The sequence below is a fragment of the Cimex lectularius genome, unplaced genomic scaffold (assembly GCF_000648675.2).
Source record: "Cimex lectularius strain Harlan isolate CLEC.00 unplaced genomic scaffold, Clec_2.1 scaffold126, whole genome shotgun sequence".
Taxonomy (NCBI): Eukaryota; Metazoa; Arthropoda; class Insecta; order Hemiptera; family Cimicidae; genus Cimex; species Cimex lectularius.
Window position 1 is genome coordinate 97,979 of NW_019392705.1, and position 15,860 is coordinate 113,838.

The window sequence follows — 15,860 nt, forward strand, 5'->3', positions numbered from 1 at the left end:
AGTTGAGATAAAAAAGTCAATGGCATGAGCGGGATTCGAACCCACGATCTTCGGCTTGATACGCCGCTGCTCTACCACTTGAGCTATCGTGACCTCGATCCACTCGGACACCACCCTCCCATCTCAACCGCACCTTTTGAATTTTCCCTCCTTTTTGCCATTTTTCACGATTGCCATTCATTAGCTCAAGTAGTAGAGCAGCGGCATATCAAGCCGAAGATCGTGGGTTCGAATCCCGCTTGTGCCATTGACTTTTTTATCTCAACTAAAAACCTTAATTAATTGTAATTTATTATTTGTATTTAAGGTAATGTAGGGGACCGCAGTAGCTGAGTGATCACTGTGAAACTACTCTCAGCTCTAGACCCGTCGTTCTTGGGTTCGATTTCCAAAAAAGAAAAAAAAAATCACATTTGGGATATAAAGTTTCTTGGCTAATATGAAAAGTGCGTAAGACCATTTACAAAAAATAAATAAAAAGCTTAAAAAAAGGGAAGAATATATATTATATATAATAATATATTGGGTTGTCCGGAAAATAATGCAGGATTTTGGTATTAAACAAAAAAAAAGAAACTAGTTACTTTAAAGCAATGTTCTTTAATCTACTNCAAATGAGTAATCCTGTAAACGTAAACAGAATATTTTATATAGATTTTTTTTAATGAAAACTTAAAATCCTGCATTATTTTCCGGACAACCCAATAATATATATTATAGATTAATATATTATATAATACTATAATAAAAAAAGAAGATTGCTCAGATCTTTCGACCTAGTATCATATAAAATAAAATCTCTCCTTGTAATTCGGATTAAGTTTAAAACAAATAATTGGGATGAGGGAAATCTTAGCCCAAATCTATCATAAATATATATTTTTTTACGTTTTAAAAAGATATTGTTCTTGGTTTTTATTTATTTTTTTAATTTTTTTAATACTGTATTTATATTTGTACGATCTATCATAACGAAAGATAATTTTTTATCATTCCCAAGCGATGGCCTGGATTTAATTTCCCTGTTTACTGATTTTAAGTCACAATTAAAACCACAAAACCATTTATTCCATTTATATTTTGTTTAATATCATAAAATCTTTTTGATGGTACTTTACAAAATATCTCTCCCCCCTAATCCGAACTTCGGTTACTCTTAACAATCCAGTAATCAGAACCAGTAAGCTAGAATTTTAAAAGAAAATTTATTGTTACGTTTTGAATCTGATAAAGACTATGATAAACTTATTGCGTGTATTTTTCACTCGGTCGTTCCAACCTAATTTTTCATGCACTACTATACCCAGACTTTTTACTTTTTCTGCGTATTTGATGTCTATATTGTACAATATTTTTTGGTATAGAAGCATATTTTAGTTCATCGATGACTCTGCCGTTTCCAATAATTATTGATTGTTTTACTAGGGTTGATTGGTAGAGAGGTAGATATAGAGAGAGGGAGAAAATGAATGAATAATGATTTATTTATAGAAATATACGCAAATTTAGGTCTCAAGGATCTTTCTTAGACTTCACGTGTAATAACAATTGTTCTCATGATAATCTTCCTGAACAATATAATACTGGTGAATTTTATAATTTTAACATATTACTATAATAAACAACACAAACTAAGATACTATACTGGTAAATATTCTCAAAATAACTAAACAAAAAATGAGAGAGAGAGAGAGAGAGAGAGAGAGAGAGAGAGAGAGAGAGAGAGAGAGAGTGTTAAATGAGTGAGTGGGTCAGAGAGAGAATGAGTGAGTGGAAAAATAAAAGAGTGAGTGATGAGTGAGAGAGAGAGAGTGAGTGAACCGAGCTGAACTTTTATTTTTTATGTTTACAAATTTGGACAATTCTGTCCTCTCTTACACTTACGCACACAACATTAGAATCGAATGTTTTCTCAGAGGTTTCATTATAAGAATAAATTGTTTTTAATAGATAAGGTAACATTACTTTTTTTATTAAACTCAATAGTTAAAAATAATAAACATAAAAAAAATTCTTATAAATCAAATGTAATATAATCAAATGTAATGTAATAATAAATCAAATAATAATTATCAAATGTAATAATAAATAAATGTACTTAATAAACATGATTAATATGATCTTGGGGGGCGTCGGTAGCCGCAACGGTTTAGGCGTTGACACGGCGCTCATCACTGTAAGGTAAAGGTCCCGGGTTTGAATGCAGCGGTTTATATGATCTCTGCTGTTGCGAACCCTCATTAACAAAAAAACAAAAAAAAATATATATATATATATATATGATATGTGTATGTATATATACATATATATAAATTATAAAATATTTATTTTTTTAAAAACAAGTTCAATCATTTGTAGTTATTATGATTTTTTATTATTATTAATTTAAGCATTTATTTTTTAAGTTAATTGATCTTTTTTTTAAATTTTTGTAAACAAATTAATATATTTATTTTCTTGTCAATTTGTTTTAACTTTTATTTTTAAACTTTATTCAATTTTTTTAAAGGTTTATTAATACTCTCTGACCTAAACACAAACATAAAAATTTTATTTTTATTTTAGCCTTGTGATACCAAAGCCAAAACGGCACAAGCAAATATTTAACTTTTCTTGTTTTTAAAGCATTTTTCAACCAAATGAAACTTTTTTTCATGAAACTTTTTTCCAAGCAAATGAAATCTTTCTTAAACAAAATGAAACTTTTTTCAATCAAATGAAACTTTTTTCCAAGCAAATGAAATCTTTTTTAAACAAAATGAAACTTTTTTCAATCAAATGAAACCTTTTTTCAAGCAAATGAAACCTTTTTTCAAGCAAATGCAACTTTTTTTTCAATCAAATGAAACCTTTTTCCAATCAAATGAAATTTTTTTTCAACCAAATGAAACTTTTTTTCAATCAAATGAAACCTAAAACGTAATGATAATAATTATGTAGAGGAATAAATAAATGTCTTATAAGTTCTCGTTTTATATGTAAGTGAGTGAGAGAGAGAAAATCAGTCTGCCATATGAAAAACCAAGACTAACTTAGACTATAGTAATTTTTGAGTAGTTTTATTTTTCAGTCAATCCCTCAACTCTTTTCACTATTAAAAAACGAAACGTTAGATCAGTCTACATTTTTTCGTGTTAAAAAAAAATTAATTTACCTACTGCTTAAAAAAAAAAAGAATTAATCCGGATACCCTCTGCAACAATTAGTTCGGATTACTGAGATAGCCATGTAAACACATTTGTGGCCGGGGATTCCTTAAAAAAAAAAATTGATGATTTTTGAATTTACAGATTCAAAATATTTATTACTTCAATTAATTATACTTTTTATCTAAAGTCTTTGTTGAGATGAAAATTATAATTAATTGGGTCGAATATGATGGCTAAACATATAAGGATTAATATTTATTATTATTGATCTTTATTTTTTCAACACTTTAAGAGTTAGAAATATAAAATTTATTAATCCGTACTTGTTTAGTGACCATAATTGACCATACTAATTATTCTAATTAATTTTTTTTTCAACAACCAAAAACTTTAGATGAAAAGAATAATTAATTGGTATAAAATTTATAGCTTTTAGAAGAAAAAAATTGGTGAAAAATTACTGTATTTTATATTCCTGTAAAACCCTCAATATTGTAGTAAATTTTAGTTAGTAAAATATTGGCCTAATGCTTTTACGAGACATGGTTCATGACAACGAATAATTTTTGTTGTCGAAATTCTTGACTGCAGACTCATAAGGAAAGATTGCGGTCTGGCGTGGGGTTGGAGAAGTCGGCTCGTACCATTGGCCGTTTATTAGTAATCTTACGATCGATTAGGCTCCATAGAATTCTTCTTAATATAAATAAGTTAATTTCGCTATCATGATCGAAGCTATTTACCGACCTCTTTATGACAATTAGTCACAATTCTGTTTTGGCAATTTTTTTTTGTATCTTTATGATCAGGTTCGTCACGATCTGAATTACTCTGCAATCTTGTCGGCTCAGAGATATGGTACCATCTCTTATCTCATTATTTAAAATCCAGATCAAATTTTAAGTTCTAAACCTTTCAAATAGTCTTTTTTGGGCTAAAAATTTCGCAATATTGTTATTACTGAAGTTTTGATATTTTTGATACGTATACATAAAAATAAAGTTATGCAACAAGTATCTTAGTCTGTATGGATTAGTGTGTGTTTTTAAATCTTAAGAGCAATTTAAATTCCAACTGGAAATTCTTTGGCTTATTTTATTCAAATTTGCATTTTGACAGAAAGGACAAAACTGTTTCATCATTGCTTATTATAAAACTGTTAATTCAGCAATTCTATTTGTAAAAGATAATTGAAAATTGATAGCAAAGAACGAATATAAAGTAACTAATTTCTTTAAATACGCCTTAAAAACTAATAGAGTCATAAATTAATATAAAAATGTTATGGTTGGGGTAAACTATTCGTGAAATAAGTGGCCGGTTTATTTTTTAAGAGGTGAATCATAGTCGGATGTTAATGAAATAGGACTTTGGAATAAAAATGAATCAGTTGAATGAATTGAACTAGGAGTGTGTGGGATGTCTCCACCACTTCTTGTCTTCCCCACTCTGCTGAACCCACCGGGACCAGTCTTGGTTTGACTTTCAATCAAGGCGGACGCATTGGCCAACAGGTAAGATAATTTCCTTCAGGGGCACAAAGACCATTCAATACAATCCAAGAGTTGTTCACCTTTGTTTTCAATGCCATATTTTTTATTCATTACATTCTACCAGAATTTTTTTAATATTTTTATATATGTCAATTTTGTTTTGCTACACAATATTTATCACTTTTTTTTATTAAATCCGATATCTAAATGTTGTTTATAGCCAAGGAAACGTTTGACAAAAATTGTATTATTTTCTAATCTGTTAATCTAGATCAATTACTTTCTAAATTAAATTATTTCATATCTCATAAGGATAAAAAAACTTCCCCTCTGACCTGACAAGGAAGTTTCTCCTGTTAAAATATGTTCGGGGAGGAATGATCCGGCATAACAACCTGGCTCCTAAATAGCTTTTTTGGCAACTGTGCCAAAATTTTTGCCCGACCTTACCCGAGACTCGAGACTTTTTGTTGAAAAAATTAAAATAAATAATATCGCATACTCAAAAGACATTTATCAATCTGAGCAGTTTCAAGTAGTTTCCACTGTTTAAATTTGAACACAATAAGATTGTTTACACTCCATGCTTTTAAAAATATGTTGTTGTTTACTGTCACAACACACCTGAATCATTTTGTTGACATTCTATTCCCATTTGCTCCGTTCTAAAAAACACAAATTGCAAATAGTTCTAATATTTTGAATATTACTAAGAAGTATAATCAATTTTCGCTTAGCTTATAAGCCTTAAAAGCTCACCCTAGCTGAACATTTATGTAATATGAAATACTAAATATAACAGGTATGATATTTTTCTGAAAATTTAAAAAACTAAAGGTCGTGGGTTCGAGTCCCATTCGTTGAATAATTGCTCAGGTCCGGCTCAATAGGACTGATTAAAACATGATATAAAAACTTCAAAAGTTTAAAATAAAATAAAGACCTTTTTTACTTGATTAGGTATAAAAAAACATTAACATGCAATAATTTTAAAAAATACCCAAATTGGTACTTTTCACTTACCACTTTTAACAAAGAATACACAAATAAACAAAATTGGAACTTTTATGTTATATAAATGTTATCAAATTTATGGAGGATTTCGAGACAAATTTCTAATTGTTTATGGGTTCATATTTTCTCAATGCGGATTTTGTTTACTTTCACTATCCAGCTATTTATAACGGTGATCAGCTTAAAATTTTGTTGTGGCTGATCATTTTGCTGTGCCTGGGTTGGTCTGTCAGATGTGGGTCAGCATTTTGTCATCTTCAGTGGTTGCCCTCCATTCACTCTCTTTGTCTCTCTCACTCACTCACTTTCTCTAATTCACTCACACTCTTGCTCACTGACTCTCTCTCTCTCTCTCTCTCACTCACTCACTTTCTCTAATTGACTCTCACACTCTTGCTCACTGACTCTCTCTCTCTCTCTCTCTCTCTCCCTCCCTCTCTCTCCCTCTCTTTTTCTCCTTTACTCTCACTCATTCATTAACTCACTCTTTCTCTTTCTCCTCTCTCACACACATTCATTCAATGACTCTCTCTCACTCACTCCTTCATGATCTTACTCTCTCTCTTTTTCTTCTTTACTCTCATTCATTTATTAACTTACTTTCTCTCTTTCTCCTCTCTAACACACTCATTTAATGACTTTTTCTCTCTCTCTCTCTTTCTTTCTTTCTCTCAATCACTCACTCCCTCCCTCCCTCCATTATAATCTCTTTTTCTCACTCACTTCCTCATGATCTTTCTCTTTCTCTCACTCACACTCCTTCGCAATCACTCTCTCTTTCTCTCTCTCACTGCCTCGCTCACATCCTCCCGGGGTTGGTCATCACATGTTTCAGCTTTTTGCCATGTTCTTCGCCAACCACTGAATGGCAAACCCGTCTGACAGACCAACCCTGCAAATATAGGCAGACAATAACGACAAAATTATAATGTTGAAGAGGATCAGGTTTATGTTCTTGAATGAATTACAAATTTGTGCAAACAAATCGCCGAGCTTTCCCAACAGAAAGTCGCATCATCAGGTTCATTCGCATCATCCTTTTATTTCTGCTCGTAGACAGAGGGACCCCGAAGGAAACCGACTATTTATTTTAAATTTCAACTAATCAACTTTACTCCAAATGAACTAGTCCATTAACATAAAAAGAACCACAACTATGATCAAAGAATCTAGTGAAAAAACACTTAATGGTCGAAATGTTCTGTGAAATTGTTAAAAATATTTGTCTTTCTCAAATATCTAACATAATTCTGATGTCACGAAAGCTCGGCGAATTGTTTGCATAAATTTGTAACTTCATTCAAGAACATAAACCTGATTCTCTTCAACATTGAAAAAACAGGTCGACCAAATTATAGGAAAAAAAAATATTCTAAACAACCTACACTAATAAATAAATATTGAAATTTCATTGTCTAACTTGGTGTCAATCTGATTTTATCATAAATACATAACTTAGGACAAATTGCATGGAAGAATTTTGAAATTTCTAGTTCATGCAAAACTAAGGTGCAATAGAAAAATATAATTTACAAAACGTCAACTTTGGCAAAATTACCTATATAGTCTCGATATAAAGTGCCTTTTCCCACTGAGCCAATACAACCATGAAATGTGAAAAACAAGTATGATAAGAAAATATTACCAATTCTGTTTTTTATTAAATTTATTAACTTTACCCCCAAAAAATGCTATTAATTGGCCAATAAACTTATTTACTCTCCACAGAACCACAAGGCTTGTAAACATAACTAGCGTTAACATAAAATTTTCAAATATAATTTGTACATGTGTCAAGTTAAACTTGTCAATTCTGACTTATTTGGGTTTTGGTGACCTGCCAAGTTAAAATTAGTAGTGATGTAATATCAAACGACCATATTCACCAATCCATGAAGTTCTAGTGAGGTCGGGTAATCTGAGAAGAGAGGGTGTCTTTAGAAAACCTTGCCAATATTTGGAGCAAGCTGCATTGTTCTCCTAAATTGACTAATGAATTTTTATTTTAAACTATTTAAACAAAAGATTTAACAATATAATCTATTATAACTTATTATTAAAATTCTTAAAAGTATGGTTTAAAAAAAATATTTTGTTGTAGAATATAAAGTTTATTTATTTACAAACATTTTTATTTTTCTTTTAAAACTTGTGACCTTGTATGTGTTTCTATTTTTAAATGGGTGCAGACATTCAAAAGTAAAATCCGATTACGATAGGAAATTGTGTTAGATAACAGCCCGGGTTAAAAATAGATAGAGACGTAGGCAGGTGAGCTTACGCCTGACAAGCTTTGTTGTCCTATGAGTTAATACGTGCGAATCGCTTGTTAAATATTTCTTCATATGCGATGCCTTAAAATCTCTCCAATAATCCGGCTTAAATTAATCTCATTGGAGTCATTTGTCAATAAAAGGCCGGAATAGGCAAATTGGGTCAGAGGGAATTGCATTACAACTTCGCACGTTTAGGAGAAAAAAAACATGCCACACTTGGTTTTAATTGTGCGAAAAATTTTTGGTGAGCTCGTATGAGCGTTTGGCCTCGTTCCAGGACTAATGCGTCTCACTTCCTAGGTAGTATCGGGTGAATTTGGCAGGGATCCGGCCATCTCGATTTTTGTAGGGATTCTATTTTTAAATTCCCACTCCTATATTTACTCTTCCGTCAATTTACATCGTTATTAATGACACTTTTGATTTCCCTAAAACTAACATGCAATTTATAACACTTAAAGTTAATTTGATGTTTGGTTTTTTATATTTCTTAAATTTTTCTACTTGAGAAAAAAAGTTTCATTATTATGCAACTTAGTTTCAACATAAAATTAACATATTTTACATTCGTCAAACTAGGCTGTGCAATATGTGTAAAATTATAAAAAGTTTCTTAAACTACAGTGCCCTCTCAGATTATCTGGATTCGGATTGCAGAGGGATGTTAAATATTCACAATAATAAATCTTGTGTTACAAACAACATGGACTTTGTCCATCTGTAGAAGTGTTGACTCAAATAAGTTTAAAAAAATTAAAATATAAATATAAAGTTCCTATCTAAAAGTTGAATTCTTCAATTAAAAATTTTCCGTCATTACATGCTTGCAACTAAATTTTTCCAGTTGCTACCATACAAATAATAAATTCTTCCTACTTCATTTTTTCATAGAAGTATTTTAAGATTGGGCTGAAGTGGTACATGATTTCAATATGCTTCAGCCGATCCTGAGGTCTACCCAGCAATTAAGATGTAATAACCTAATGTTAAATAGTTAGCCATAAAATACCTACTATTTTTATTATTCGTGTAATTATGTCCGCCGAGTTGAACATCCAATATGAAATTTGGCTGCAATTCTATCATTACATAAATTTGCCATAAAACTTAGTTCAACTTTTCATATTAAATCATTTACATAACTATCTTTTTTATAGAAACTGTCTAAATTGGATTTGCAATGTAACTATATTTCCTTGAACCAGCCGATTTATTGATTAATTAATTGTTCTTTTTAACTAAGGTTTTTGGTTGAGTTGAAAAATTAGTGTCACGAGCGGGATTTGAACCCACGACCTTCGACTCAATTCGCCACTGCTCTAACCATTTGAGCTATCGTGACTTTGATCCACTTGGACACCAACTCCTTATCTCAACCTACAACCATTTGAAAAAAAAAAAAAAAGGCAAAATGGAGGGAAAATTTGAAAGGTTGTAGGTTGAGATGAGTAGTTTGTGTCTGAGGGGATGGTAGCCATGATAACTCAAGTGGTTAGAGCAGCATGTATTGTGCTGAAGGTCGAGGGTTCGAATCCCACTCATGACACTAATTTTTCGTCTTAACCAAAAACCTTAGATAAAAAGAATAATTAATTAGAATAAGAATATGGTCAATTATGATCACCAAACAAATATGGATTAATTTAATAATTAAAATAAGTAATTACTTCACTAATATCTCCCCGTGGCCACTTCATAAGTTGCTGAGAATCGAATCCTGATTATACAATATTTGAAAATATGGCAAAAGAAGGAAAATTCGAATGAAAGTAAGTGTAAATGTGTGGTGATTAGTGACCGTTAATCGATAATTATTCAGAAATCGTAAGATGCGGTCTGGTGTGGTGTAGGTTTCAGAAAAACAATTTCTTTAGCGTGCCAATGTTTCAGTCTTTATTAAGATCATCTTCAGGGCTCAAAGTGTTTGTTTTCTGCATAATTGAGCCATTCTTGCATGTCGTGTTGAGAGTGCCCACTCAAATTCAAATGAAAATAGGTTGAAATGAGGAGTTGGTGTCTGAGGGGATTGAAGTCATGATAGCTCAAATTGTTAGAGCAACAAATATTAAGCTGAAGGTCGTGGGTTCGAAACCCACTCATGACAGTGATTTTTCGCTTCAACCAAAAACCTTAGATAAAAAGAATAATTAATTGGAGTAAGTAATACAGTCAATTAAGACCACTAAACAAATATGGATTAATTTATTAATTATTCTTTTTATGTAAGGTTTTTGGTTGAGATAAAAAAGTCAGTGTCACAAGTGGGATTCTAACCCACGACCTTCATCTTGATGCGCCGCTACTCTACCACTGGAGCTATTGTGACTTCGATCCACTCGGACACCAACTCCTCATCTCAACCTACAACCGTTTGAATTTTACCTCTTTTTCAAGGTGTTTCCTGTAGCCCCGTAACACATAACAGCTCTGCTCACAGAACCAAACACATATTTTACATTTAAACGAACACGATCATTTTTTAAGAGGGTATTCCAAATTGAACCTATGCCTAGTTTGCATGCAGTTGATTTTTCATTGAAATGAAATTTGTACAAGAACTGATGGTCGAAGTCAGCCCTAGATATTGTACCGAGACATTACCTCTATTTCTTTTTTACACTATTTCATTGTGTCCTGGTCACCCTCTTTTTTTGTTAACACCATTATTTTTGACTTTTCTAAGTAGTTCAGTTCCAGCTGACGATAATCATGTAATTTTTTAATCATGTTTTGTACTGTATGTGGCTCACTTACTAAGAGGGCAATATTGTCAGCATAAAACAAGCATTTCACATTGATGTTTTCTATCCAAATTACTTCCTCTATGAACCGACACAAATCATTTAATATAGTGAAAAAAACAGTGGTGAAAGGAGACAGCCGTGTTTTACCCCACATTTTTTTGAAAAATTTGGGTTATGCCATGTTTTATCCAAAATGCAGATTCTGTGATCCTATAATATTTAGAGGGTGTTAATAAAATATATAAATATGTACAAAAAACCATTTCAACACAACTTTTGTTATTAGTGAATCAACAAAATATTAAACCTATTATAATACACATATATAGTCAATTTTTTTCTTTAAAAGGAAAGTTTAAAAAAAAATTATTTGACATTTTCTTCATTTCTTCTTCCTATTTTTCATTCATTTTTAAGTAATAGATATGTTATACCTAACAGAAGAAAAAAGTAGCCGGAACTGACATTTTATTTTTTAGTAGTGAAGTGAAATGAGGGATTCATTGAACAAAAGAAATTCTTGAAAATTTTATTGCCTCAGCTATTCTTTTGTATGACTCACACTCTCTCTCTCTCTCTCCCCCTCCTCTCACCCATTTATTCACTTTCTGTCTCACTCACTCACTCTCTCTCTCTCTTTCTCTCCCTCTCTCTCACTCTCTTACTTACTCTCAATCTGTCTTTCACTCACTCTCTTATTTTCTTTCTCTCTTTCAATCACCCACTCACTCTCTGTCTCATTTCTCTCATTCACTTACTCTCTCTCTCTCTCTCTCTCTCTCTCTCTCTCTCTCTCTCTCTCTCTCTCTCTCTTTCTATCTCTCTCTCGCTATCACTGTCACTCACTTCTCTCAATTCAATTAATTCAATTTTTTTTAAACTTAAACCATAGAAATGTAATGTCTCCATGTAATGCACAGTAGTTCTTCCAGCTTGATCTGCCGTAATTTCTCCTCATTAAAATAATGCAAATCTCTTTTGATTTACAGCTTTCTTTATTGTAATGACAAGTAAACTGACATATTTTGACCAGACTGGATTGGCTGAACCGATAAGGCTGATCTTGTCGTTTGGTGGAGTCGAATTCATTGACCAAAGAGTGTCACTCGATGAGTGGAAGGAACTGAAATTAAGTAAGTAATTTATTAATAATTAATTAACCCCCCCGTCTTTTCTGACGTTTGATTTTGTTCAGGACTGCCATGGCCACAGCTGCCTGTCCTGGAGATGGAGGACAAAGTGTACTACCAGAGTAAGGCCATCTGCAGGTTTCTGGCGAAACGATTCAATCTGTGTGGCAAGACCGAGTGGGAGGCGACGTTGGCCGACATAATGGTCGACATGATCTACGATTTTAGATCGAGTGAGTTCGAGATAATAATAGAGGGGCTGTTTATCTCCTATCTTTATTTAGTAAACAAACGGATAAAATTAGATAAATATCAGAAATTTCTTTTTGTGTTTGTTTATTTTCTCATATCACTATTGATATTTAAAAATTATTTTTCTTCCTTTCACTGCTTTTTGCGCATTGCCATTTTTTAATGTAATAAGTTTACGATTCTTTTATAAAATAATTTGGAACTTTATTGGGATCAGATGAATCAAATTAGCTTTGATTCAAGCACGGAAAAAACCTCATTTTTGCTACAATGATTCAATGCACAAATTTATTAATTACAGCATCATTAAAATAACAATGAAATAATAGATCACATTGTTTTTATTTATATTTAAATGTCAAAGATGCATTTTTCACTGGAGTGTTTATCATTATTACAATTATTTATTTATTTAGTTTTTTTATTGTTTTATTTGGTAAAAAAAATAGGTGGGAATAAGAGACACATTACATAGGCATACAATTTACAACTCTTTAATCAACAATTCGTATAGAATAATTGTGGATCAATCAGAAAATGGATTAAAACTAAGTCCTCCGTTCAATGAGAAAGCCCAGGACAATAGCATGTGAAAAAGTTCATCAAATTACAATCGCATAAACTAAAATAACTACTACCAGTTAGGACTAGAATAATAGTCGGACTGCTAACTAAGCACGTCAGACTCTGGAGGCATATAGACAATTGTAGATCCATCAGACAATGGATTAAACCTAAGTCCTCCGTTCAATGGGAGGACAAAAGCATGTGAAAAAGTTCATCACAGTACCATTGCATAAAATAAAATAACTACTACCAGTTAGGACTAGAATAATAGGCGGACTGCTGACTAAGCACGGCAGACTCTGGAGGCATATATAGACAATTGTGGATCCATCAGCCAATAGATTAAAAAAGTACTTCATTCAATGGGAATGTAGCTAAGGGCAAAGGCCTGCAAAAAAGTTCATCAAAGTACCATTGCCGAAACTAACGACAGAACTACTAAATCTAGGGTGAGTTAGGACTAGAATAATAGTTGAACTGCTAACTAGGCACGGCAGACTCTGGAGGCATATATAGTCAATTTTAGATCCATCAGACAATGGATTAAAAACTAAGTCCTCCATTCAATGGGAAAGCCCAGGACAAAGGCATGCAAAATGGTTCATCAAAATATGGATCCATCAGACAATGGATTAAAAATATTCCATCCTCTGGGAATGAATACAGGACAAAGGAATTACATACCTTGTTGGCAGAACTACTAAATGTAGGGCGAGTTAGGATTCCAATAAAATTAGGACTGCTAACTGGTCACTGCAGACTACGGCAGTATGTGTAGACTCAGATCGGCAGAAACAAGTCTGTGCAGAAGAAGAGACATTGGAACCTCTGTTGGGATGAAGGCTTAGATTTGTACTACTGGGAGAAGAAAGCCCGGGACTAAAGAATACATGGAAGTCCTTGGAAAAGCTTAAGAATCTGATAAAAAGCCTTAAGTTAATGAGATAATGGAACATTTCAACAATACTGGTCGCAGTGCGCAAGTTGTAAAGAGGTCGGCTCTTACTCTAATCTTAATTTTTAATGACATCCTTGGGCAATCTTTGCTTTAGTTGACTGGGTTGTATGATTGGGTAATGGATCGATTAATGGGTTAGAACGTAAGGATAGTTTTCACGGAATGAGGAAAATTTGTTGGGCTTTATGTTTTTAATGAAGAAAGGAGGTTGTTATTTTTTAAACTAACTGAAAGTTTTTGTTCTTTAGAGGTGGCCAGCTATGACCATATCAAAGACCCCGATGAGAGAGAAAGACTGTACCCGATTGTGTCGAATGATTTAGTACCTTCATACTTGGAGAGGTTCGAAAGGCACATCTTGTCAAATGGCGGTTACTTTGTCGCCGGCAAGGTGAGATTTTTCTTTTTTTTAATTTGTTCATAAGTTAATTAATTATGTTGTAGGTGACCTGGGCAGATATCGTGTTCTTGGCGTTTTCGTGCGACGTCGCACTCATGCTCGGCAAGGATCTGGTCGTCGACTACCCAAAGCTCAAGCTACTCCAGAAGAAAGTTGCCAACCTTCCCGGCATAAAAGAGTGGCTCGTAGCCCAAGGTTATTTCTTCAACAATCGATCAAGGAACTCTTCATTTAGCAACTAATTTTATTAATCTGCCCAATCTTTAAATGTTCGTGCATTCAAGTGATTTCTCAGGAATAAGGCATTTTTAAACTTTGTACATAGACATGTGACATATTTTCTAGGTTGTATGATTTTTTTTTTGCCATTACTGAAAGGCTCTTTTTGTAATGTCTTGTGATATCGAATCATCATTTTTATAATATCTGATTACCTATTATTTCTAGTAAAAGAACTGAGAGTAAAACTTTATTATATAAATAATATATGTATTAAATAAATAAAAAATATTGATTTAAATTTTTGGTTCTTTTATTGTTAAAATGGTCTGCATGCAACTCATGACGGTTTGTCATAATTTCTCAAAATCTTGAATTTACTAATGGCGTGCAAGCAGAATGCCTGGGCAGTTTTGACATAATTTATAGAAGCTTTTGTATTAACAAATAAGCTCAAAGTGTTCTGTGTGATACAATTCACCCTGTAACAATTTATTTGGAGTGATATTAGATTGTATTGACCTAGTGCATGTAGAAAATCTATTTTTTTGTAGTTTAATCCTTATACTACTTTTTTTTAGTTTTTTGAGATAAGATTTATTCTTTTGTTTACTATTTTCTTTTTAGTCATTTTAAGTTTGTGATCGTGAAACAAGTCAATGTTTATATAGTCCAATGAATGGTCTCAATGTTGTCTTATTGTTGTCATCTGCATTAGAACATATATGTTGAGATATGGAATAAAATTGTAGATTGTAAATAATAAATTTGACCCACTTTTTTGCACTGTTTTGTTTTTAACCTGTCATTTCTTTTTCATTTTTTTTATTATTTATTTATTTTTTGAACACTGTCTTAATTTTAGAAGTCAAACAAGAAATAAATGGATGAAGGGCATCAAAGCATAAATCCAATTTTTGGTAAGTCCGTTTTACAGAAAATTTTTGTTATACATTTGAATAAAAAATGTTCAGGATGCTATTTTGAATTTTGTAAATTATGCATTGGATAGCTTTGAAGAGGGATTTTAATGATTTATATATTTGGGGGGGGGCGTCGGTGGCCGGTTTAGGCGTTGACACGGCGGTAAGGTAAAGGTTTAAAATTTTATATATACTCAAATCTGTACACATATGTAGAGGCTATCAAAGATTGCTGGAAATTCGAGCTTTTGTAATTTACAATAAATTACAGGTCTCGAGAATCACCCACTTTCGGTGTTCACATTCTGGGCTAATCCTTCCAGTCTCGAAGGATGGGTTCCAGGGAATATCAACAGCTAGGTCATTTCAGATCCCAACACAATCAGTTTATAGGTTCAAACCAGCTCACCCTTAAGTAAATTCAATTTACATATTGTAAGTCAGTTCTCGTCTCCGAATAAGTTGTAGTTGTTAAAATAAGAAGAAAAAAATTAGTTTAAATGACCACACAAAAAATTATATAAATCGGAAGGGGCGGTCACTCGGACGGGAATATCGTGACGTCCCCCTCTAATTTGGGAAACATAACACTGAAATAATTAAGCCGTTGGTCCCCATCTACCTTTTTTTCTTTCTTTTTTTTTACAATGGATACCAGGGACTGGAGGAGTTCCCTCCTGAGCACTGCAGCTCTACAGCTTATTGTACTTTATCCCTGGCTCCATTTTTGGGGGC

At 32.4% G+C, this 15,860-nt stretch overlaps 1 protein-coding gene across 2 annotated transcripts in view; it reads left to right on the forward strand.

Moving 5' to 3' along the window:
• The window catches only part of LOC106674292 (glutathione S-transferase-like), a 20,407-nt gene extending 5,423 nt beyond the window's left edge, over window positions 1–14,984 (forward strand). Inside the window, exons 1-5 of one of the 2 annotated variants that reach the window (XM_014406928.2) lie at window positions 4,557–4,663; window positions 11,666–11,809; window positions 11,872–12,039; window positions 13,832–13,974; window positions 14,028–14,984. In XM_014406928.2, the coding sequence (XP_014262414.1) occupies window positions 11,680–11,809; window positions 11,872–12,039; window positions 13,832–13,974; window positions 14,028–14,225 (639 nt within the window). In that variant the 5' untranslated portion in view covers window positions 4,557–4,663; window positions 11,666–11,679 and the 3' untranslated portion in view covers window positions 14,226–14,984. Of the gene's footprint in view, window positions 1–4,556; window positions 4,664–11,665; window positions 11,810–11,871; window positions 12,040–13,831; window positions 13,975–14,027 lie in introns of those variants that run through there. The other variant, XM_024226246.1, reaches the window with a different exon arrangement.
• Window positions 14,985–15,860: the final 876 nt, after the last annotated feature.